We start from the raw sequence: 26,467 nt of genomic DNA, 5'->3' as shown, positions 1-26,467 counted from the left end.
TTTCTTTCTTTCTTTCTTTCTTTCTTTCTTTCTTTCTTTCTTTCTTTCTTTCTTTCTTTCTTTCTCCCCCCCTTTTTTTATCCATAGAGTAAGATCTAAAAGATTTTACATTTATATTCTTTATTTTAGAACACACTGGTCAAGGCTGATGACATTACTGCTAATGGCAATGTCCTTAAAAAAAAAAAAAATCAGTGGGATTCCCGAGAATGTTACTTATGTTGTCCACTGAAGTAGAACCCTATGCCACCTCATTAAGGAGGTGGAAGTAGAAAGATGAGAACTTCAAGGCCATGTTTCGAAAAAACAAACAGTGCCAGCGAGATGCCTTACTTGGTAAATGAGCCTGCTGCTAAGCTTGATGATCTGAGATTCGTTCCCAAGACCCATATGGTAGAACTGACTTTGTAAATATTTACCAGGCTCAGTAGACACCACATTGTGTAGTTATCAAACATACACATACACATACACACACACACACACACACACACACACACACACACACACTGAAAGTTTATTTTTTTAAAGCAAAGACATAAAATAAATAATAAATGCTTAAAAACAGTCATTTAATAGAAATCCCATCTATAGTTCCATAGAGACAACCACCCTGAGTTCCTGACCCACTGAGCAAAATACCCTTAAGATCATTAGAAAAGCTCTTGTTTGGAAACAGAAGATACATGTGGTTGCTTCTGAGTGGGCCTTTTCTCTCGTGGACCATTTTTTTCTAGCCCATTACCTCACATCTGTCTGAGATCTTGGTAAAGAATTTGCATCATATTTCCTTGTCATCACTAAATGAAATTTCCTGGTATGTGACCATTGAACAGAAGTTATTTCTTTGTTCGTACATTGTTCAAGGACTGAGTAAAGTGGACAAATTTTGCTTTGAGATCCATCAAGTACCGGCTTCTTTACAATTAAAAATTTGTTCTAGCTTTTGCTAGTTTTTCATCATTTGCATGAAATACCTCAGTTGAACAACTTGAAGAAAGTTTTTTTCATGGCTTCACAGCCCCTGGTAGCCTAGCAGCTCACTTAGAATCCTGCTAAAACCAGCTTGCCTTCCCCTTCTATCTGATCTCCTCCCTAGTCTGTGAGAGAGTGCTGTCCACACTCAGAGTGGGGGTTCCTTTCTTTGGAAAAATTCTCCCTGACACAGCACTGTGCTTCCCAAGCCAATCAACTTGACAGGCAAATTGAATTGAATCAGCAGATAACACTTTCAGTACTATGCTGGAAATAATTTTGATTAGCCTACTAAGGATATCTGTTCATTTTTGTGTTATCACAGACACTGTGTTGTGTCATATGTCAACTTGATACAAGCTAGTCATATGAACAAAGGGAACTTCAATTAAGAAAATTCTTCCATTACATGGGGTTGTAGGCAAGCCTGTAGAACATTTTCTTAATTGGTGATTCACGGGGGATTGTAGGTGGTCCCATCTCTGAGCTGGTTCTGGGTTCTGTGAAAACACAGTCTGGGCAACCCATGTCGACTAAGCTAGTAAGCAACAGTCCTCCATGGCCTTTGCATCAGCTCCTGCCTCCATGTTCCTCTCTTGACTTCCTTCAGTAAGACCAATAATTTGGAAGCGTAAGAGAAATAAGTATTTTCCTCTTCAAGTCACTTTGGTCAGGATGCTTCATCACAGCAATGGTAGCTCAAACTAGGACAGACAGCAGCATTGAAAAACTTTGCCCTACAGAATAGTAACGATCCCATGTATTTTTGTTTCCAGGGCCATATCTATTCCTTTTCTTTTTATTTATTTATTTATTATTTTTGATTAATTACAGTTTATTCACCTTGTATCCCAGCTCTAGCCCCCTCCTTCATCCCCTCCCAATCCTGCCCTTCCTTCCTCTTATCTTTCCATGCCCCTTCCCAAGTCCACTGCTAAGGGAGGTCCTCCTCCCCTTCCATCTGACCCTAGCCTATCAGGTCTCATCAGGACTAGCTGCATTGTCTTCCTCTGTGGTCTGGTAAGGCTCCTTTTCTCCTCAGGGGTAGGTGATCAAAGAGCCAGTCACTGAGTTCATGTCAAACACAGTCCTTCTTCCCATTACTAGGGAACCCACTTGGGACTAAGCTGCCATGGACTATATCTGTGCAGGGTTCTAGGTTATATCCATTCATGGTCTTTGATTGGAGTATCAGTCTCAGAACAGTCTCTTGGGCCCAAAAGTTTTGGTTCTATTGTTCTTCTTGTGGAGCTTCTGTCCACTTCAGGTCTTTTTATCTTCCCCTTTTTTCATAAGATTCCCTACACTCTGCCCAAAGTTTGGCTATGGACCTCCGCATATGTTTTGATACCCTGCTGGATAGAATCCTTCAAGGGTACTTTGTGGTAGGCTCCTGTCCCCATTTTCTCCCTCTTCTGATGTCCCATTTGCATTTCTGAGTAAGGATTGATTATCTTACCCAGGTTCATCCTGCTTGCTTATCTTCTTTAGATGTACAGATTTTAGTATGTTTATCCTACATTCACCAACCTTATATCTGACAGAGGGCTAATATCCAGAATATATAAAGAACTCAAGAAGTTAAAAAGCAACAAATCAAGTAATCTAATTTTAAAATGAGGTACAGAGCTAAACAGAGAATTCCATTCCTTTTCTTATGTAGACTGCCTCTCTAAGAAACATTAGGCTTCTGACCAAGAAGGGTCATTTAGCTAACTTGCACTTTCCTTTGGGAGTTTTACTGTAATTTGTTTCCAGCAAGCTATTATTTATTTGTTCCTACTGTTGGGTACCAATAGCTCAGTCTTCACCCCACTGCCATCCATGCCATCCATACAACACATTGCCAAAATGGAAAACTTTTACTCTCTCTCACAGGCCTCCCCAACAACATTGCCTGGTGGCCAATTTCACATACCATGTGAGAAATGGACCTTGAAAGTCACAATCTCACAACACTTGTACAGTTTTCTGTTGTCTATAGAAATAATCCAATCTCGGGGTCCAAAGATGGTATAGAAGCCTGTGAATACCAGTACACAGAGGCCAATGGGATCCTTCTTAAAAGCCTTAGGATACTACAAAGAAAGGACTATGTTTCAATGGCTGTGTAGTGAGTATTCCTGTAATTATTTTCCCCTAGAATACATCTCATGTAGGAGTATGAAAAGACTTGAAAATTTCAGACTCCAAAAGTATCAAGACCAAACAGAACACTGTTGTGAGTGGATGCTGAAGCCTTATTTGGAGAATTTAATCACACCCAGTTGGAAGTGATGAGCATTTATGCAGCTGTTCTGCTTCACAAGAGTTCTCACTCTCATAAAGACAGCTACTCATTTCAAAATCTTTCCAAGTTAATGTGGATGTTTAGACTCCAAAGTATTCACAAAAGCTGAACCCAAGATAGCCTTGCTAAGAGCAGCCATACAAGTTACAGCTGCATGTTTCCTGTCTGCTAAGTTTAGCCATTAAACATCCACTCAATTTTATCATGATTAGACAAGTGGAAATCACATTGTATGTATACAACTATTCTAAGTAGACAACTTATCCAAAAATCAGCCTTCTTGTAAAGGGACTAAGTCAATGTCAATGAAAATACATAACTTAATAATACACACACACATGTATGCACAGGCATATACAAGCACCCACACTCAAATGAACACACACACACACACACACACACACACACACACACACACACACACCATGTAACAGTAATGAAACAGAGCATGCCATTTTTTAAATCAAGAACTAAGTATAATACTTTTTTTTAGTGCTGTATTGATAGACTATAAAGTACATCTCAGAGTTTAAAAGAAATTAAAACGATTTCTTAGAATTTACATATTGATAGCTGCTAAAGAATTAAGAGGAGTTTTTATTGTAGTGAATCATTACTATAATCAACCAAAATAGTACAGTATAAAGAATTGCTTAATGACTTTTTTTTAATATTCACTTCTGTTCCTTTAAATAGCATATGTTGGTTCCAACTCTTTCTTATGTGTTGGTTGTCTTTTGACAACCACATAGTATTGGAAAAAAAGTTTATAAATAATTTAAGACTAACGAATATAGTTTAAATTTGCCTAGAAGGCAAATTTGGATTGGGGAAACATTCAGGGCCAAACCTGCTCCAATAAGAACACACTTCCTAAATCTTCCCAAGTAGTTCCACCAAGTACAAAAATAATCTTTGAAATACAGAGAGCCTATGGTGGCCATTCTCATTTAACTCACTCCCCCAAACCTGACTCTTGCCTAAAGTAATCTCACATTCCGAAGCAACCCTTTACTTCATCATCAAGAATCAAAGAAACACCATTATTAGTCAGAGGCCCATATGTGGTCAAATGCCCTGGAGGCCGTCAATAAAGCATGTTGATGCCCTGTATGACCTCCCTGTTCCTTCTGTCTTGCAGGATTTCTCAACCACATGAGCAATGCCAGTCACTCTGCCCTCCAGCCATCATTCCAAGGATGCATGCAGCTCATTCAGGTAGATGACCAGCTTGTAAATTTATATGAAGTGGCACAGAGGAAGCCAGGAAGCTTTGCGAATGTCACAATTGACATGTGCGCTATCATAGACAGGTAAGTACTCTGTTCATCCTACCTTCAGTGTGCCAGACTCACAGATTCATGCTTCTGCTGTTTGACAAGGAAACACACACACACACACACACACACACAACTAAACACAAATGCAAAAACAAACAAAAGCAAAAAAATCTGGGCTTATGATTGATTGCTGTGTGGAATGCCTACTTTTTTTCAGTTTTTTAAATTACAATTTATTCACTTTGTGTCCTAGCTGTACCACCTCCCTCATTCCCTCCCAATCCTGTCCTTGCTACCTCTTCTCCTCCCATGCCCCTCCCCAAACCAATGTTAGAGGAGGTCCTCCTCCCCTTCCATCTGACCCTAGTCTATCAGGTCTCATCAGAACTGGCTGCATTTTCTTCCTCTGTGGTCTGGTAAGGTTGCACCTTCCTCGGGGGGGGGGGGGTGATCAAAGAGCCAGCCACTGAGTTCATGTCAGAAACAACCCCTGTTTTCCTTACTAGAACACTGAGTTGCTATGGGCTACATCTGTGTAGAGGTTCTAGGTTATTTCCATGAATTGTCGTTTGTTGGAGTATCAGTCTCATAAAAGGCCCCTGGGCCCAGAGCTTTTGGTTCTGTTGCTTTCCTTGTGGAGCTCCAGGTCATGCTATCTCCTCCTTCTTTCATAAGATTCCCTGCACTCTGCCTAAAGTTTGGTTATAAGTCTCAGGGGATTCCTACTATTATCTATTTTAGTTGTGCTATCAGCAATGACAATGTTTACATATGTATACATATATATGTATATGCTTATATGTCTGGAGTATATTTGTGTGTATATACATGTATGTGTATATATATTGTTCTAGGCACATGTATGTGTGTATGTGCATGTGTATGTATATATCTGTACACACGTGTGTATGTCTGGAGTATATGTGTATATACAGTATGTATATAGAGTTTATGCCTGCAAACATGGGCACGTATATGCCTATGCATATACATATGATGTGAGAAAGAGAGAGAGAGAGAGAGAGAGAGAGAGAGAGAGAGATGAAGCAATCTGCAGCAGCACATTTGTTCACCGGATTTGTTCGGGGTGTGGGTGTTATGCAGGTAGCACTGTGAGCAGCAGCTGGACAATCGTCAGAAGCTTCGGCTGTCAATGCTACCTTTGCTTCCTTGCTCCCACACAGACGATCTCTATATCTTCTCAGCCTCAGTATGGGATGCCTTCTAAAGATCACTCTGTGCCGGATGGAATCACAATAGATTAGTGGTGAATGAGGGTTGACTGGCACAGGCTATTTGGAATCATTCTGCTTGCAAAATACATATATAGAAATATTAAAAATGATGTTTATTGTGTTTTTTTTTTCAAATATAGGGAGAAACTATTTTCATGTTTTGCAGTTTCAAACATTTATGCAAATTTTAGTTGTTTTCTCTCCCACTCCCTCTCTCTTCCCATTTCCTGTTTCACTAAGATTCTTCTTCCCTGCAAGTCCCTCCGATTCCCATTCATTTTTGTATGTGAATGCACACAGATGAGGAAGTCAAAATGCTTCTATAAATTATGATGGCATCACATATAATCTTCTAAACACTCAACACTCTAATTCTAAGGTTTGCTTTTCTTTAGAGCTTAAGATAGTTCATGTTGAGATATTTTGTCTTTGGAAATGACTTGTAACTACAAGTTGATGCTAAACTAACAGCTTTGTCAGGCAGTTTCAGACCTTTTGAGAATGGGCTATCATGATCTGAATGCTAATTCCATTAATTTCTTATTTTATAAGATGAAAATGTATGAAAATTACTTTTAACTGTTGAAATAAGACAAGCTGGGAGAAATGGCCCAGCAGCCAGGAGCTGTTGCGGCTGCAGCAGAGGACCTAAGTTCAGCTCCCAGTACACACATCAGGTAAATCACAGTCCCTGTAACTCCAGCTTCAGGGAGTCTGAGGTCCCATCTGACACACATGCATTTGTTTACAGCCACAAACATGTCCAAAAAGCAAGCAAAGGATGGTGCTTGTGCCTCAGTTTGACCTCTGTTCCTGCAGAATGCAAAGTCTCTAAGCTGTTTAACAGAGATCCTCAAGAGAGCAAATGTATCCTATAAACACTGAAAATGTTGGATTATGCAGCAAGTTTATTTTTCTATCAACTTAAGTTGGAAGCAGTGAAAATGGCACCTTATACTTCATGGTAACTACTGTTTATGATAGCTACAGAACAGAACTTTTCAAAGTCTGAATATGTTTGCAACAGAAAAAAGAGGAGCACCCTGTTCATTTATATTACATCTGTGAGAATGTGGCTACCACAGCATACACAGCTCATGTATAAACAGACCAACAAACAATTTTGGCAGAACATACTCCCTAATTTGGGGAGACAGTCGGAACATATTAGTCAGTATTTCTGTTTGAAGCACATGGTAGTGAGAGCAAGAGAAGCTAAATGATGAATAATTCAGATACCCTTTTGCTCTGACATTAGATGGTATTTACAGGTTTTCTGCAAGGTCACATTTCATTTCTTCTCCTTACATGAATATTGAAAGCACTAATACCTCATGTTCTTTCTTTGTTTTTTTTTAATAATTCTTTTTATTTTTATTAATTACAGTTTATTCACTTTGTATCCCCCCTGTATTTCCCTCCCTCCTCCCCTCCCAATCCCACCTTCCCTCTTCCCCTCCTGTGTCCCTCTCCCAGTCCACTGAAAATGGAGGTCCTCCTCCCCTTCCCTCTGATTCTAGTCTATCAGGTCTCATCAGGAGTGGCTCCTTCTTCTGTAGCCTGGTAAGGCTGCTCCCTGCCCCCCACAGGGGGAAGTGATCAAAGAGCAGGCCAATCAGTTCATGTTAGAGACAGTCCCTTTCCCCATTACTATGGAGGCCACTTGGACACTGAACTGCCATAGGCTACCTCCGTGCAGGGGTTTCAGGTTATCTTCATGAGTGGTCCTTGGCTGGAGTATCAGTCTCAGAAAACACCCCTGTGCCCAGACTTTTTGGATCTGTTGTTGTTCTTGTGGAACTCCAGTCCTCTCCAGGTCTTACTCTCTCCCACTTCTTTCATAAGATTCCCTGTGCACTCTGCCCAAAGTTTGGCTATGAGTCTCAGCATCTGCTTTGATACCCTGCAGGGTAGGACCTTTCAGAGGCCCTCTGTGGTAGGTCCTGGCCTGTTCCCTGTTTTCTCCCTCCTCCGATGTCCATCTTCTTTGCCTTTCTGAATGGGGATTCAGCATCTTAGCAAGAGTCTTCCTTCCTTAGGTGTACAGATTTTGGTATGTTCATACTATATTATATGTCTAATAACCACTAATGAGTGAGTATATACCCTGTGTGTCTTTCTGCTTCTGGAATACTTCACTCAGGATGATCTTTTCCAGCTCCCATCATTTACCTGCAGATTTCCTGTCAGTGGTGTTAAGGAGACAGTAACTTCTGTTGAACTGTCCACTGACCTCACTCAGCTTTGTGCATGAGCAGTATTGATCTTTCACTTAAAACTCACATCCCAAGCCGTCCTATTTATAAAGTGTTTCTTCCAGAGGAAGGGCAGGTGATGTTGAACTTTTTATGCATTTTTTTCTAATGAGATGGAAGGACGTTGTTGTCCCACAAAGAGTGAATGAGATTTGAGTTCATGAAGAGAACCCATGATCATGTTGAGGGGGGAAGATTCTGAGCAGAAAAGATACAGTCCTATATTTGGTATCTTTGTGATGGATTGAGCCAGTCTCTCTGTAGATGCTGCATGTTCTCTTCAGCAGTCAAAATTTATCATTTGGCGTAACACCTGTATTAGTTACTTGGCTTGGTGCTATAATAAAATACCTGTTGAAATCATATAAGAAAGCAAGCATTTGTTTCAACTCACATTTCAGGGAGTACAGTTCGTTGTGAAGGTGAGGTCTAGCAGCAGGAGGTACCGGTCATGTTACATCTGCAATCTGGAGACACAAAGGAGAATGTTGGTACCCATCCTCCTTCCTCTGCTGTATTCAGTCTTAGAGCAAGGCCACGGAATGCCACTGCCCACATGTAGAGTGGGTCTTCCACATCAGTTAACCTAATCCTCTTCACATCATAAAAACCACTTTCTGTTCCCTAGCATTATTTTTAGGGGCCAAAATGTCTGCACAGTGGCAATTGATGAGATCAACTCCTTTATTGCCTTAAAATGTTCCTAGTTTAAAATCCTAAGCTCTAGTGTCCTATATATATTTTATGTATTATATAGTCCATGTTATTTTATTCAGATGCATTGAAGAGATGTGGACAAAGTGACCCTGAACCTGGGCCTTTCCAGATAAGAGTATGAAGAGTCTTAGCATCTACTCCCACAGCTGCAATATGAAAATGCATCTCTGTTACCTCTGCTTGCAAACGGAAGTTCTGCAGCTTCCCAGTATGCACCAATTTATCTTCCATTCCTCCAAATTCTCCCTAAGAAGAAGCATGAGTTGGAATGTACTTCCTTACTAGGGTTTTTTTTAAAGGGGGAAGTTAAAAATGAGAACACAGAGTAAGAAAATAGAAGAGCTGCCATCGTCTTGCTGAGTTTATAAACTCTGAGCATGTTAGCAGCTGCTGCAATGATGTGATGAGAAGTCAGGGAAGTGGATGGAGAGGATGATTGAGTGTTCCATAAATTTCTACTGAATTTTCTTCCTTTGTGCGTACATTTGTGTATGACTTGATCTGTGTTTTCTGAACAGAGCGCTGAATCAAGGAAAGATCAAGTTGGCCAGACTGTAGACCCATACATTTAGAAAATACTTTCTGACCATGTGAAATGTCTAGTCCTATTCTTGGCACTAAAATAAATCAATGAACAAAATGAAAGTCCATACATATTTGAAACTCACATTCTAGGGAATGAGGAAAGACTGTAAGCTACACGTGTAAGTTACAAGTAAATAATACAGTTTCTTTAGATTCTCTGTTAAGAAAGAAAAAGAAGAACAGAAAGGAAGGAGGGCAGGCTTGTTAGATCCAGGTGTTTGGGTGCAGTTAAAACAGGCTGCTCAGAGTGAACTTCACTGAAAGGAAAGCACTGAGAGTACATCAATTGCTTATCCAATAATATAGGACCATCCCTGAAAACATACACACACACACACAATATCATACAGAGGAATGCACACACAGAGAGAGAGCAGAAAGAGAGAGAAAGAGAAAGAGAGAGAATAGAAAAATGTCCATGAAGGGTAAAGAGACCAAGCAGAGCAGTACACGGGAAGGTTTGGAATGAGGAAAGGGAAGGGAAAAATGATGTAATAATTTTATGATTTCAAAAAGTAAGATTTTTTTTTAAAATGAAGCAATTACTTCAAGACATAAGAAAAATGTAATATTTTACTGATTTGAGGAAAGAACATTCCACGCATAAATGAGAACTAGGTCAAAGAGGACGCCTGTCATGATAATGGATCTTTAGTAAGCCAAGGTGAAAAGTGGAGAAAGCCAGAAAGAAAGGAGACTAGAGCACTTCCAGAAAGCACCCCCTTTCTAGGGTGGTACTGCCTGACTATAAGCCCAGAGCTCAGGAAATAAGGGAGGGAAGCCTGGATTCCAGGCTAGATTTGGCTATGGAGCAAGAGCCAGTTTAAGCAAATAAATAATTAAAAACCAGTACCTGGAGGCTAATGATTATTGTAAAGATTTATTTTCTATTCCAAGGTAGTTAAGGGGCCATTGCAGAGTCCTGAATAGATCAATGTGACACTTACTAATCTGTACTATAAAATGATGAATTTGGCGGTGGAAGGAGAAAATACAGGTTGTAGGGGCCTGACTGGAAGACCATTTTCATAATATAGTGAGGGATACCTGGTGCAAGAGAAAAGAAGGTGTTCTTATTTCTGAATATATTTAGCAGGTAGAGTCAGGAGATTTTGTGATGGGGTATAGGTCGGATATGAGAGAAAATCGTGTACAAGTCTTCTGTAAGCATAACTGGAAGGAAAAGCATTCCCATTTTCACCAGTGGAAAAGGTTCATCAGGGGACATGAAAAGTCATTAATCTCATAAATCTAGTGGTGGCTGGCAGAGAATACATCTCTGAGATGTCTAAGCAGTAATGTAAAAAGTACAGTTGTGCATATGTATGTAACATACACGTATCTTCATATTACACAGCAAGGCTTGGTCACTGTATCACATTAACTACAGCATGTCTCTGATTTCACTGCATCTCACTGTAACCATCTTTGCATGAGGGGAGACATTCTCAAAAGACACCAGTGCGCTTCCCTTTTTTGTGCATTTCTGACTCTGCAGTTGTCAGAGTTCTTTGACAGACAGTGGCACGGGCAGTAATGGGTCAATGATGTGCAGGACTACTCCTTGATTAAGACTGCTTACTTATAAATACCTTTTGTCCTCTCTTGAAACCCAAATCCCATGGCAGGGCCCCAAAGATAGCCCTGGAGAGATGGAGAGAGGCAACCACTGGACTTTCTCCTCTTTACTATGTGTTACTATATGTCAATACTGAACGAATCTCTCCCCCTCACCCCCTCACCCCCTCACCCCCTCACCCCCTCACCCCCTCACCCCCTCACCCCCTCACCCCCTGCTTTTCATTTACTTTGTTCCTTTAATTAGTTTGTTTAAGGCTGATGCTTGGCTCATGGGACCTACCTTGTCCCAGTCTCTGTCATTAAAACTTTTGGTGACATTATTGGCAATCAGCATAGAAAAAAAAAATGGGGTAAGTGGGGAGTAGACAGGACTTCTCTTTGGACAGTGTTAACCTCTGCCATTTGACTCTGTGATTTTCTGATTTTAAGGAGCAAGACTTTGCTCTCACCTTTGGTTGCTAAAATAATCTCTGACAAGGTAAAATGCACAACAGATAGTATTTGTTCTTTTTTGTATCACCTTTTACCCACCCTAGTGCCCTTGTGTTGCTGGCTCCTGAGAGTAAACACCTTTAGCTGCCTGACTACTTCTAATGCTCAACCATTTTCTTTCCAAACCCATTACAAAGCCTACGAGCAAGCCCATCCAGAAATACCCTATCCCCAAAATCAGTTCACTCATTCTTTCTGTCCTGGAGAATCTCTAATGGCCCACAGAGCACTTCAAACAGGGAAAACAGAGCTGTAAGAATCAGAGAGCTGTCAAGTGTGATTAGGAACTAGAAGAAGCTCTAAAATGTCCAGGTGACGCTGGCCAGCACCAGAAACTAGCAAAGTTGCCATTCTCTTCAGAGCTGTGTATCCATGTGCAGTTACTGTTTTCTACTTACACACTGGTAGGAAGAAGCTGGTGTTCAATAGTTCATCTTAAATAGCCAATCAGCACGCTACGCTTTGGCAAAATGAATCTGGTTCGTGAGTAATAGTGAAGCCCAGTTTGCAGGCTGTGGTTTCTCTCCTGAGGCTGGAGGGAGGTGCTCCACGTTATCCTGAGTGGGAGCAGGGAAATGACCCACTCTGGCTACCAGGACATAAGCATCCATGTGCAGTTACTGCTTAGGTTAGAAGTGGTATCTTCTTTTCCTAATGCAGAGGTGCTCTCCTCCCCTTTGCCATTCATTTCAAACCTCCCATGATGTTTCAGACTGAATGGCAAAAAGCCTCAGGTCAGGGTACCTTCTTCCTGTTTCTATGCTAAAAACAACAACAAAGAACACCTCAGTCCATACTTATTTACAGCAATATGATAAAGCTTTAACTTCCTTGGCACTCAAAACATGTGTGTTGTTTGTCTTTCTGTTGCTATGACTGAGTGCCCTGATGCAAAACAACTTTGAAGAGAAAAGGTTGCCCTGGCTGACACTTCCAGAGGGAAGCCACTCTGTCATAACAAGGTCAGACATGGCAACAAGAGCCTGAGGACCAGGTGATTGCATTTCCTATGCACACAGAAAGCGGAGAGGAAGAACGGACACTGGGACCTCTGTAGAGAAGCTCAAATGCCAACCCAGTGACAAGCTTCCTTCAACAAGGCCCCATAACTTTCCTGCTTCTATAATCTTAGCAAACAGAGTGATAGCTGGGGACCAAATAAAAAACACGAGCCTCTATAGGAGACATTTCTTATCAATAGCATCTCTCTTTTTCTTTATTCTATGCTTATAAAATCAACCCTGTATTGTCCTTTTCCCACAGTATGGAGGAACAAACTCCCAAGTGTGGAAATTGCAAAAGTAGACAGGATGCATTCATTTGAGGTTCTGTTAAGTGGCTTCCCATTGATGTCTCCCAGAGGCTGGAAATTGGGGACGAAAAAGCCATTTAGAGGCCAAACCAAACTTTTTTTTTTTTTTTTTTTTTTTTTTTTACAACCAATGGCTGTCTTTTAACAGGACTGTATACTAAAAGTAATTCAACAGTAGAATGCTGTTTGTTCTTTTCAGCCTACTCACATAAATAAGAAAACAAAGCCACCAAATGTTTTGGATAGAACAGAGAGTAGAAAGAGAGAAATGAATGCCCCAACTTAAACAAAGTCTGCAAAATTACCAACCCGAGAAACTGCAAACTAGACCAGATCCTATTTCTGATCAGCAATTACATCTTCATTTTATTTTTTTTTAATAGAAGTATATCATCATACACCCAACATCTATTTTCTTTTTTTTGGTTCAGTGACTTCTCTTCAAGAACATCTACCCAATTTGATTTTTTTTCTTGAAAGACAGATATAAATATATGAGATTAAAATTTATTTATGTCTGTGTAATCATATGCAAATGGGTGAGCCAAAATACACATGAAAAATCCATAAGAAGATCTCAGGCATCCTCCTGCATCTCCATCTATTCCTTTGGAGCAGAATCTCCTTCTAAATCTGGGGCCTGAATCTTCTCGGCTAGGCTGGAAGCCAGCAAGCCTCAGCAACCCTCCTGTTTTTGCCCCACTCAAAATGTGCAGAGGGTGAAGTGCTTAGTTATATGGGTACCAGGATCTAAACTCTGATCCTCATGATTGTACAGCAGTAGCCGTTAAGAGCTAAGCCATCTCTCCAGCCCAATATATGAAATTCTACATGATAATTTATATGAGGGTTGGATACATACATTTGAGAAATCATAGAAGTCAGTTGGCTCCCTGAAAAGTTAATGAACTCAGTCTAGAAGGAAATGGTGCACCTCCTCAAAAGCGTGAGGATCGTCTGTGGCCCTGGCTACTGGTGCGGCTCAGTGGGAGAGTGCTTCTCTGAGGCCTTGGCTCTGATTCCTCACACAGCAAAAAAGCAAATTTTTAATTCTCCATCTTGATGACAAGAAAGCACATAGCATTGTCTATCAGAATTAACCTAATTTCCAGCATATAGGCCCTTGAACAGATACATTCTGGTTCCATAATCACTTTCCTTGTCAACTATATGTCCAATCAATGTGGAATTCAAGCTAGGTTGAATTAAATTCTCTTTTTAGGCTGCTGCCCCACTGTAATCCTCCTGTGTTTCCCAGTTTGACTCTTGGGTCAAGGCCAGTTCAGTGAGAGTTTCATCCTAACAATAATAATGTCATTAGAGAGGGACAGGGACATCACCTCTACAGTACCACGCTCAGTAACCTACAGACCTTTCCTTGGACATTTAGAAACTTAATGAAACTAAAATTTGTGGCTTTGATGAAAAACGACCTCAGGACTAGTCAATTTTGGTGAAGCACAGTTGGATTTAATAAACATATTTTAATATAGATCTATGCACAAGGGTTGATACACAAAGAGGTGCTCATAAAAGATCAAGACACCCCAGTGTGGGTACTGATTCCTCGGGGGAGACTAACACTTGTCTTAGCATTGGCTGCCTCTACTGCTTTAATTTCTGTCAAAGTACATTTTGAAGGATTGCTAAGAAACTTGTCCTTTTTTTCGCTTTTGATAAGTGAGATAGGTGAGCTGGCTCTGGAGATATCTTGGCTGGCAGTATAATATGAAAAAGTTGGCTCCTATTTTCACAGAGGTTTAGAACATGTCTTTTCCCTATAAATGAGGTTTCTGGCGAGGTCCCTAAGAAAACGGGTGGAAATGGAAAAAGTACTGAGAAGTCATTAGTTGTACATGCATTGATTGCTGCTTTTCTGTACACAAGAAGCTTCAACCAGCTTCCAGTAATAGACATTCCTCCCCCCCTTAGTACCTGCATTTCCCTAGCTTTCTTCCCAGACTCAACAGAATCTTGGAGAATTCTAAGCCACCATCCTTTCCAGAAGCCCCCAGAGCTCTGTAACCTACCTCATCTATTCTGTTCCTGATGTCCATGGCTGTGTCAACTGCCTCTTCTAGCTTTCGGATTGTGACCTGATAGTTCTCTTTTTAGGTTCCAGGATCGCTTTTCGACCTATTTTTGCTCATGACAGTCTTGGTTTTAGCACTGAGAGTGCCACATGTGGAGAAAGCACTAGTTCTGGATAATCCAGAGTGGTTAGTGATACTAAAGATACAAGTTATATGCTTGCTCTATTCCAAGTCCATTATGAGTCCGACTGGTCATCTTTTGTAGCTTCCATAAGTATATGTGGTAACTTCTTTATCTTTTGGGGACCACATTCAATCTGAGCTCAACTATGCAGGATTATGTGGAAAGGATGAGAAGATGACCACAGCTGTTTCAAGCTTCTCCCTTGCCTCAGCAATCATCTCTCTCCTCAACAGCAGCTGCCTCAGGCTAGCCTAATGCCACAAATCCATAGGCTGAGCTACACCCTTCTTTCTAAGCAATATTCTCAGTTATCTCAGTGTCCAACTGTGTAAGCACTTCTTTTATAACAGGAAACATTTCATCCTCCCAAAGTTTTACATCACTCAACTAGTGTACCCTTGGGAATCTCTTACCTTTAACTTAGGATAGTCATAGAAGAGGGCCCAGGGAGACAGATACTGTGTCTGATAAGTTTTTTGATGTCTGAAAATTTGTACTCCCTTTAATCCCGAGGATAAGATAACTTTGACCTCATCTAAATACAAAGCTATCAAAGTAGGTTGACTGGATTGAATTATGGCTGAATTTGAGCCAACTAGTAATTTTCCGGGGTTGAAACTCTATTTCATTTAGGAGACAGCCTTCAGAAATACCCAAAGACGAGTTACACAGAGTCCTAAGACCTGAGCACCAGCTTCAAACAAAAAACAGAGAGATTCTGGACACCACCCAGCTTTGATTTTTCTCATTCACAGAGTCTTTAATGTCCACTTTTACTTGGATCTTGCTCTGGCCTCTTGGTATCCTCCATCTACTGAACGAACTAAGAGAAAACTAACAAAAAAGTAGTAAACTTGATACATAAGGTTTGTTGCAGAGTATTACACTCATGAGATAAGTGTGGCAAGTGGCCAGAAGGATTTCAGCAAATAAAGAAAATGACCCCAAAAGCCAGAGCCCTAAAGCAAGCCCAGCATTGCAGGAAACCTGCTGTATATGAAAGTCCAAGAAAGCAGCTAATGACCACCACATGCACAGGAATCCAGTACTTACAAAATCAGACAATGTGATTTATTTTATACCCAGTAGTTTCAAAAAGTAGTTTATCCAGAAAAGGTTTCTGGGTGTGGTAATGCCATGCTCCATTATGTTCCTCAATCTCAAATATAAAAATAGGCTTTAGAAACCCTGCACAAATGTAGCCCATGGCAATTCAGTCTCCATGTGGGTTCCCTAGTAAGGGGAGCAAAGGCTGTCTCTGACATGAACTCAGTGGCTGGCTCTTTGATCATCTCCCCCTGAGGTGGGGGCAGCCTTACCAGGCCACAGAGGAAGACAATGCAGCCAGTTCTGATGAGACCTGATAGGCTAGGGTCAGATGAAAGGGGAGGAGGACCTCCCCTATCAGTGGACTTGGAGAGGGGCATGGGAAGAGAAGAGAGAGAGAGTGTGGTGTGAGATTGGGAGGGGATGAGGAAGGGGGCTACAGCTGCAATACAAAGTGAATAAATTGTAATAAATAAATAAAAAGGAAAATAAACAATAGTCTCTCTTTCCTGTACCCTCTCCAATGATCATGGTGTGCCCCTTCTCTCTGATCAAGGAAAACCTGCTCTTTGGTCAGGGTAAAACTGAGTTTTTATTCTTTATTTCCCTCAGCTCATATATTTTATTTTTCTTCCAGGGCAGCCCAACATGTTTAGGTAGATCAGATAATATTTCTAAGATCCCTGCAACAGATAGATTCCTGGAGATGTTTTCTTGTGTAGGTAGTGGACAGGTAGACTTAGACTGATCCTCAAGGGAGGGGACAATCATATCTTTGTTCCTTGCCACAAAGCCCTCTGCCGGATAGCAAACTTAGATCCTTCTTGGCAATTTATGAAATCATGTCTACATGGAGGGCCAGAGATACAATTCAAATCCCACTCATTTGATCAAAAATTATCTAACAGAGAAGAGTTTTAAATAATTGAAGAAAACTCTATCTATACCATTTATTTCCATTCTCTGTATGTGACTATTAGAAACATCCTTTGGATTGTTTGAACAACTTCTTAGTTTCCAAACTTTCAAAGAGCTATCAAAGCTGCCGTAAAGCCTAGAACAGTGTTTTCTGCTTTGCTATGAGCTGCCTATTGATATTTCCACTAATGTATTTGGAAAGTGGCTTGACTAATGACTTTCTCATTATGTCACTATAAAATCTTCAAAGTACCCTGTTAAAACCTAAAATTTGAGGTAACCAATCTCAAATGTTCCTCGGTCTGGTCATGCATGTTTGGATCCAAAATAAACTCTTTTTCTCCTTTGAGGTGATGGCTGAGTTTATGCATTAAGAAAGGATTTGGGGCTGGGGTAGGGCATTCCTGTTCACACCTGATTGTCTGATCTGTTCCAGATGTCCAGGCCAGTGGTTCTCAACTTTCCTAATGCTGAGACCCTTTAATACAGCTCTTCAGATTTTGGTGACCCGTAACTATAAAATTATTTTTGTTGCTATTTCATAACTGTAATGTTGCTACTGTTCTGAATCATAATGTACATGTGTGTTTTCCAATGGTCTTAGGTAACCCCTGTGAGAGGGTCTGTTTAACCCTTAAAGGGGTCACAACCCATTTGTTTTAGAGCCATAGTCTAGAAAACCCGTTGTTCAAGCAAGTTGCAACACTGATATGACTCTAAAGTGATTTCGTTTTTAAGTATGAAAATGACTGACAGAGGGGTTATTTTATTTTTATCCTTTAGAAAGAAGAAGTGTCATAGTAAACAATCTCTCAAGAGGGTTGAGAGAAGCTGAGTTAACCATTTTAGCACTGAACCACAGACTTAGTCTCCTTTGATGCATTGCATGTGTTAGGATGGAAAAAAAAAGTGTTTGCTTTTGGTGTGCCATATAGCTGTGCTTTGACATTTAAATCCCAAGGAGGGCTTGGTGCATGCAAGTAATGTCAGAAAAATAGTTATGTCTTCGAAGATAAGGAAAAGAGTAAAAGAGAAATAATTTTAACATGTAGCCAGATCAACCATAAAAAAATTTAAATAAACCCCATACTGATATTTCTTGCTTTTGATATTATACTCTGAAATGTAAAAATGATAGCAAATAAAAATATTAAAAGTATTTTTCTGAACATTTTCTTAAGATATTTGCCAACACAATAGAGACATTGTAGACATTTGAATCAACACTAAGAACTCTGAGAGCACCCTCTTCTAATACATTCTTGCTGAGAAATATGGGATTGACGGACAAAGAATGGTAGCCATAGACCATCTTCCTTTAGATCAGTGTTTCTCAACTGTGAGTTGTGATCCCATTTGTGGTTGACTGACCCCTTCACAGGGGTCAACTAAGACCGTTAGAAAACACAGATATTTACCTTAAGATTCATAACAGCAGCAAAATTACAGTTATGACATAGCAACAAGAATATTTTTATGGTTGAGTGTACCACCACAGCACGAAGACCTGCAGTGAAGGCTCTCAACATCAGCAAGGTGGAGAACCGTTGCTGTAGATGCTGCATGTTTCCACCCTGTCATGTGAAGGCTGCAATCCATCCTAAAATATGTTTATGCAAGGCTTACCTAATGTAATTACATAGGAAAATTAAATACTAATTATATTTTAAATTACTAGGGACAGAAAAAGAGTTTCCCATAAAACAAAATGAAAAGAATTTGCCAAGTTAAGTGCCTAGAAATAGATGCAAATCCACAGGCTTAAGGGTGGAAAAGGCAACTATTAAAACCTGCAGAGATTTGTAAAACTAAGAACTTATTCTTGCCAAGTCATTAGTGGCTTCAGTTTTAACTAGACACTGTGCAGCCAAAACTGAACATTAGGGTGGTGCTTCCTGAAAATAGCTCTTCACAGAGGATGGCAGATTGGAACTGGAGGTTCCCAACCAATGGCACTTACCCAAGACTCCACAGCCACTCTCTCCAGTCCCTGAATATTTGCATAGGGTTTTTTTTCTCTCTTTTCTTTCATCTTCTTTTTTTTCTAAATTATACTAACTAGAATATAAATCTTTTTCTTAGTAATAACTTTATTTACTGGAGCCTGTTTAACTCAACATTTTGAATATGTACAAAGAAAGACAGTTCTCCTACCTGCTCAAAAAAAAAAAAATCCAGTTTTTTTTCCTGATGCTTTCTCTATGGGAGAAGTTTTTAAAATTTTATTTATTATTTATTACATTTGATTCACTTTGTATCCCAGTTGTAGCCCCCTCCCTCATCTCCTCCTGGTCCCACCCTCCCTCCATCTTCTCCCCCTAGGCACCTCCCCTAGTCCACAGATACAAAAGTTCCTCCTTCTCTTCTACCTGATCCTATCCTAGCCTATCCAAATTGGTTGCACTGTCTTCCTCTGTGGTCTGACAAGGCTGCACACCACTCCCCTCAAGAAGAGGGAAACAGCCCCTGCTCCCCTTACTAGGAAACCAGCTTGTAGACTGAGCTGCTATAGAAGCTAAACAAGAAGGAAGACCCTAGGAAGATGCTCAGTGCTCATTCAGAAGGGCAAATGGGTTAGACACCAGAAGCAGAAGACAGGGCAGGAACCTACCACAGAGGGCCTCTGAAAGACTCTACTGATCAGGGTATTGAACTGGATGCTAAGACTCCTAGCCAAACTTTGGGCAGAGTACAGAGAATCTTATGAAAGAAGGGAATTAGAAAGACCTGGAGAGGACAGGAGTTCTACAAAGAGACCAACAGAGCCAAAAAATCTGGTCCTAGGGGTCCCTGAAGAGACTGATATTCCAAGGACCATGAATGGAGAGGACTTAGAACCCCTGCTCAGATGTAGCCTATAGGAAGAAATTTTTATAGTGAAAGAGAGAGGAAGAAGAGAATTCAGAAAGAGAGGAGATGGCACATAACAGGAGCGAAGGAGAGGTTTTTTTTTTTTTTTTTTTTTTTTTTTTTTTTTTTTTTTTTTTTTTTTACTTTTATTAAAACAAAACTTGGGATGGTGATTAAGGAATGGTGTCTATCTCAGTAGTTTAGAAAGAACATGTTCTTTGAGTATTTTTGTTGTTGTTGCTATATATATGTAAATGATGTATACCATGAGAAAAATGAACAAAGAATCACAAATATTTCTAAGATAACATACAAACAAGAAAATCCATCAGTTTTTACAGAGACTTGGGATTTGCCATCATTTTTATTTTATTCATTAGTTGAACACATGTATTTTTCTTGATGTGTGGTGTTTTCTATGCTGCCTAGAAACAGTATTAAAGAGACAATAAGCTTGATATATATATATATATATATATATATATATATATATAATTGTATTAATTATTATTATTTTATTTTCTTTAGTATCATTGTTTAAAATTCTGAAAACACCTGTAGGCCTAATAGGAAGGAGGATGCTAGTTTGTGCCTCTGAATTTATTGCAGGACTTAACTAGAGTTGGGAACACATTTTCTTTGTCAAATTTGTCTATCTCAAAAAGAATGTTGCATGAGCCAGAGAGGAATGTAGAAAGAGGAGTGGAGAGTGTGGGTCTGTGTGTCTGTGTGCACGTGTGTGTGTGTGTGTGTGTGTGTGTGTGTGTGTGTCTGTGTGTGTTTAATACTGTAGAAAATGGGTCTGCACAACACATAAATTGCAGCATCTGACCGAGCTTTGTTAATCAAAAACCAGACTGGTCTAAATTGACCATTATCTACACTTGTGATCAGGGTGAGTCCTCCAAGTACCATGCAGCATTTGTTTACTGGATTAACTTTGTTTTCCTTCCACAAGTAGCACCTGTTTCACATTTATTCAGGAATTTTAATGATCTCCCTTTGCTGTCTTAGCTTAGTTCAGGGAAGCTTTCATCAACATGAAAATTATTACCATGGAGGAGGAGGGAAGGAGGGAATAGAAAAACCTAATATTAAGTAAATTTGTTTCTTTATCTTTCATTCGTTCTTTTTTATTTTTTAACTGAAACGTCAGGCATTTGAAAATTAAAGAGAACTGAATTTCTGAAATTAAATAGAAGCATCATATACAGACATATTTTATTAACCCAAGGGAAGTTGTTAATTTCCTATGGAGGTCAATTGGCCAGAAGGTCTACACATGAATAAAAAAGAAACAAACCTAATATTAGAGTAGCCTCTCTTCCCTCCCCCGCCCCCGAGGAAACCTGAGTGCAGAGAGAAATACAAAAGCCATTCATAAGAAGTGTTGAAATGTAAAAACTCATTGCAGAAGATGCTTTAGATAGGGAATTGAAGAGAGAATCACTGAGGCTCACATAGGGCTTCAAAAAAGGGGCCCTTTGAATTCTGGAGAACCTTGAGCCCCAGATCAGAAGGCTAGGGAATCAAGTACAGGAGTTTAAAGCTTCAGTGACTGACTACCCAGAGATCATTTCAATGACAGTAGGAGCATGCATACAGGAAGTATGGCAAAACTGAAACACAGGGTTTTCATTCATTTGATTATCCAGTCTTTCCACAACCATTTCACTGTTACCTGCAGTGTCTGTCTTGATGAAGAGGACATAGCATTTAAATTTTTTTTCTTTTATTACATTTGTTTAGTGTGTGTGTGTGTGTGTGTGTGTGTGTGTGTGTGTGTGTGTGTGTGCTCACCTGCACATACATGTATGCTGTATAAATGATATGCTTGTGTGGATGTCAGAGAACATTTTGTAGGTATTCCTTCTTTCTTACCACTACAGGGTTCGTAGGGATTGAACTCCGGTGATCAGTCTTGGAGGCCAGTACCTTTATGTTCTGAGTCATCTGTTTTTATGTAACAGCTTTCTCCAGACTCAAACATTCTATCCTGCAGGCAAGATCTGTAAGCAAGAAGGTAAATAACTCAAGTTCAGTCAGTCTTCAGAAACTGAACAGATTCACTAGACCCTCTCTGAAAGGGTCTCCGAAAGTATGGAAACAGTGAAGAGTGCTGAGTCACTTTCAGACAAGCCAAATTACATGCAAGAAGTGTCCAAATAGCCTCAGAGACCAGACCAGCCTAAGCTGCCTGAAAGAAGCAAGTTCTGTGGTGTCCCATGGACAGGGCTCAGACCAACTGAGCCACCTGGAAAGGAAACTCTCCCTTCTTTTGCGTTCCTCCAGGCTGAGCTGTGTCCTCCAAGTTTCCATCTTTTGTGAGCATTGGTGATACAGTACTCTGAGTAATTTCCTCTCCTGTAAGTAACTTGTTGCCTTCTATCTGTAAGGAAGCCCAGTAGAACTCATTGGTTCACGAAGTTGAACATAGGTTGTGTCCATAATTTTGTCTGTTGTCACTTTCCTATCTGGGATGAGTATATGTTCACATCTTCCCAGGAATAATGTTTCACAATAACATCTTCCTGGCACAGAAGATATAACCTTTGAACTCTACTTCCTTAGTAAGTATAATAGAGAAAAATATTTCCAGAAGAAATTGAGGGAAAGAGGGAGGAAGAACAAGAGAAAGAGAGACAGAGAGACAGAGACAGAGAGAGAGACAAAACTATGAAGAACAAAATCTATAACTTACATTTGTCTGGGAATTTTGCATATGTTCGCAAAGGAGCAAATCACCAGCACAGAAGATAGACATTCCAGGCAACCTAGAAGAGAGACATGAGAGTAAGGGACTTTGCTTTGAAGCAGAAAAATCCCTTCATTATCTTGAGTCCTTCTATAGATTGACAGCTAGTGAGAAGGGAAGATCGATATATTGCTAGAAACTTAAGGAGAGCCAAGGGGAAAAGGCCCTGAGTGGTTTTATATATGAAAAGGATCATGCTTTATCCTCAAAACCATGTATGGCAAGTCATGGAAGGATTTTCAGGGAAGCGATGTTTTGCATTATTAGTATTTTCTCCAGTGAGATTGGTAGAGGTGGTAGAAACTGACCGTGTAGCAAACATAAAAACAAGTAGACAAATGAAGAGGGTAAACCCAAAGCATCTTGAAGCTGGAGTGAAGAGCACTTACAGATGTAGATGGAGGAAGAATGGCAGTAGGACAGAAAAACTGGTTTCCATTTTAGAAATGGTTTTTGTGAAAGACTCAAGTGTCATCTTGCCTAGTCTGTGAACAGTATCTTAACTACATATTCCTATAGTGATTCTAACATGTCAGTTAGAGTAAGATTCTTCTGAAATCTGAAATTGAAACAACTGAGCAAGAGAGGAAGGAGTAGGAGAAAAATAAAAAGACTGACGAGACGTGGTAGAGTTCGTGGGGGATGGGAAGTGCAGATAATGAGAAACTAAAGGAAAGGACATAGGGGCTAGCTCTAGGAGGTACTGTGTTCAGTATGGTAGACAGTACCTACATTTAAAAATAAACTTCTAACTGAGATTCACTAAAGTTTCAAAATCTATAACCAATCCTGAACATTCAGCAGAAATCAGACCATCTCATTAGTCACTTTATATTGATTCCATTTTATGTTAAATAAGGTATAGTATTGAAGTTACATATGGAGGCAAGAGAGAAGTCTCAGTGGTTTAGAAAACTTACTACTCATTCAGAAAATATTAGCTCAATTCCTTATATCTATCTAGAAGCTCAAAACTGCCCTTCACTCCAGTTCAAGGAGATTGTCATACCTACTTCTGGTGTCTGAGGGTACCAGGCACATGCATTCATGCAAACAAAACATTTATACAAATAAAATGAAAAACAAAATGTTTAAAATTCCATATGGCCTGTGGTACAGCGTAATAGGCAATTCCAGCCTCGAATCTTCTATCTATACGGTTGCAGTTGGACAGAATGTGTCTCATGGTGACTGCAGCTTCTATGTTGGTCTTGTCCACTGGTGAGTTAAAACTTCTAAGCTTCCAATAGAGTTCAGCAAATCATCTTTCTACCTGTTTTATTTCTGAACAATGGGCCTTCCCAGGAGGTCTGTGTAACTGGCTTCAATCCAGAATTCTCAGCCCCTTTTAATTAGTTAGAAGTTTCCTTAAGCCAATGGTGTCTCCAGAGAATATCTTTACTGCCTTGGAAGCCAGGTGTGTTCATTTTTCTCTTAGAATACTAATTCCCCATTCATTAAAAATAAAGTAAGAATTCAATGGAGAGAAAAAAAAAAGACTAAATTAAGTAGATGATATATTAGTTGAGTCCAAGTTAAAACTTGGTGGTTCAGAGATTAATTTCTTCACTAATATCTGTCAGTTATACAATTTTGAATATATCAGTCAACATTCCTGCACTTAAAGTTTTTGTCTCTGTAAGACATTGTTTTCAGCTATTTTAAGCAAAGGCTGAATTAGAAGTCCTTAGACAAATCCGAAATTTAATAATTTGCTTTGTCCTTTTTAGCATGTTCACAATGGCATATTCAAGGCTTCTCCAAGTCTTTGAAGTCTGTAAGAATGAGAACACACCTGAGATGGTTCCCCACAGAGATTAGATAATCATCGACTGTGTAGGTTGGAAGAACTGAATGAATGAAATAGTAGCCTAAGAAAGGACTGTGAACTTATAAAGGAGGAAAGGCATAATTCCTAGTGAGGGAACTGAGGCAGCATTTTATGGGAGAAATTAAGATCACTCTTTCAAGCACAGAAAAGCTGGCATGAAGTAGACAGAGAAAACTGCCATGGGAAATGGACATTAGAAATTAAGGCATAGGTATGGCTTAGGCAGGGGGACTTCCTCCAAAGTCTCAGAATACCTAAAAAATCTAAGCTGTGTGTGTTTACATCTCAGAGAGGCCACTCACTTCTGTGCTATGCATGAGTTCAACTGGTTGCACACTGGAGAAATGGCCATCAGCAGTTACTCAGGGAAAGGAACTCCACCTTCAACTCCTTCACTCCCAAAGCTCTCCTGCCAGTTCTTACTCACCCATCCTTTTCAAGTGTTCAGAGACACCTAAAAGAAAGAACATCAGAAAGTCTTAAGAGAAGTTCTTTTAAAATAATTGTTTTCAACCAAGAAATGGTCTCAGCTCGTCTCTATTTCCAATGACTTAAATATACTAGAAAAGCCAATGGCTTATACTGTAAATGTTACTGGAGTTTTTTGTTTGTTTGTTTGTTTCCCCCCTTGGAGGAAGTAGACTTCAATTGTCATGAGAATTGTTGGAAATGTTGGAAAATGTCCAAGGTAGAAAACAACTTGCAGTAATATCACAGTTGTCCTATGATAGCTTATTGTGTGGGACTCATCGGAGGATCAACAAGAAGGCTACAGCATAAGTCACAGATGCTGGGATAAAATTGAGTGTCTGAAAGTTTTTCACATGAGTCCCTGAGCCAACAAGAGTCCTTTCACAATAGGAAAATGGTAGAAGGGTCTCCTGTAAGACCTTCCACGAAAAGGTCTAATGGTAGAAGAAGCTATCATACAGAGGCTTGTTATACCAGTCTCAAGTTCATGGCAAGCATGTGATTGTGGAATGGAGAAAACAAAATCAAAAAAACTAAGCAGATTTTCAGGAGAGTCAGAAGTTTCACGCCAGCACTTCTCAATTTCTCTAGTCATGACCACCATGTGGTATTAAAAGGCAGACTCTGTGTAGTGGGTTGGAAATATGAACTGGACGTGTTTGTTTTAGAAAAAATACAGGATGGTGCTGAGGCTGCTGGGCAATGGGCCACATTTTGAAGATGCCAAAGTTCTGACCTCTGCATCTTTCCTGCCACATGTGTAGAAACTGCAGCTCAGATGATCAGATGATAAGAAAAGTTAGTGAGGTGAGCTTTGACTTGTTACAATTCTGAAATAAGTAAGCCTATTGTCTTTACCATAACTGGGAAAAATAAATCAAAGTAGGTAAATTTGAAATCCCTTGGGATAGCCTGGCATAGGCTTTCCTTTTTCCTTTCCTTTCCCTTTTCCTTTCCTTTCCTTTCCTTTTCCTTTTTGTTTCCTTTTTCCTTTTCTTTCCTTTCCTTTCCTTTCCTTTTCCTTTTCTTTTCCTTTTCTTTCCTTTTCCTTCTTTTCCTCTTCCTCTTTCTTTTTCTTTCCTTTCCTTCTCCTTCTTTTCCTCTTCCTTTTCCTTTCCTTTCCTTTTTCCTTTTCCTTCTTTTCCTCTTCCTTTTCCTTTCCTTTCCTTTTCTTTTCTTTTTCCTTTTCCTTCTTTTCCTCTTCCTTTTCCTTTCCTTTTTTTCCTTTCCTTTTCCTTTTTCCTTTCCTTTTTTTTCCTTTATTTTCCTTTGCTTCCCTTTTCTTTTCTTTTTCTTTCTTTTCCTCTTCCTTTTCCTTTCCTTTTTTCTTTTCTTTTTCCTTTTCCTTCTTTTCCTCTTCCTTTTCCTTTCCTTTTCCTTTTCCTTTCCTTTTTCTTTTTCCTTTATTTTCCTTTGCTTTCCTTTTCTTTTCTTTTTCCTTCTTTTCCTCTTCCTTTTCCTTTCCTTTTCTTTTTCCTTTTCCTTCTTTTCCTCTTCCTTTTCCTTTCCTTTTTTTCCTTTCCTTTCCTTTCCTTTTTCTTTTTCCTTTCTTTTCCTTTGCTTTCCTTTCCTTTTCCTTCTTTTCCTCTTCTCTTTCCTTTCCTTTCCTTTTCCTTTTCCTTCTTTTCCTCTTCTCTTTCCTTTCCTTTCCTTTTC

The 26,467-nt window shown here is 39.7% G+C and overlaps 1 protein-coding gene across 1 annotated transcript in view; it reads left to right on the top strand.

The window, feature by feature from the left end:
* Cntnap2 (contactin associated protein 2) overlaps nucleotides 1-26,467 on the top strand; it is a 2,205,170-nt gene that overhangs the window by 1,193,275 nt on the left and 985,428 nt on the right. Inside the window, 1 exon segment of the mRNA XM_055598313.1 lies at nucleotides 4,407-4,578. Within this exon segment, the coding sequence (XP_055454288.1) occupies nucleotides 4,407-4,578 (172 nt within the window).

This window comes from Psammomys obesus, unplaced genomic scaffold (genome assembly GCF_907164565.1).
Source record: "Psammomys obesus unplaced genomic scaffold, mPsaObe1.curated_primary_1811, whole genome shotgun sequence".
NCBI lineage: Eukaryota > Metazoa > Chordata > Mammalia > Rodentia > Muridae > Psammomys > Psammomys obesus.
Note: the sequence above shows the minus strand (reverse complement) of the source record. Positions and strands in the feature narration are given on the sequence as shown.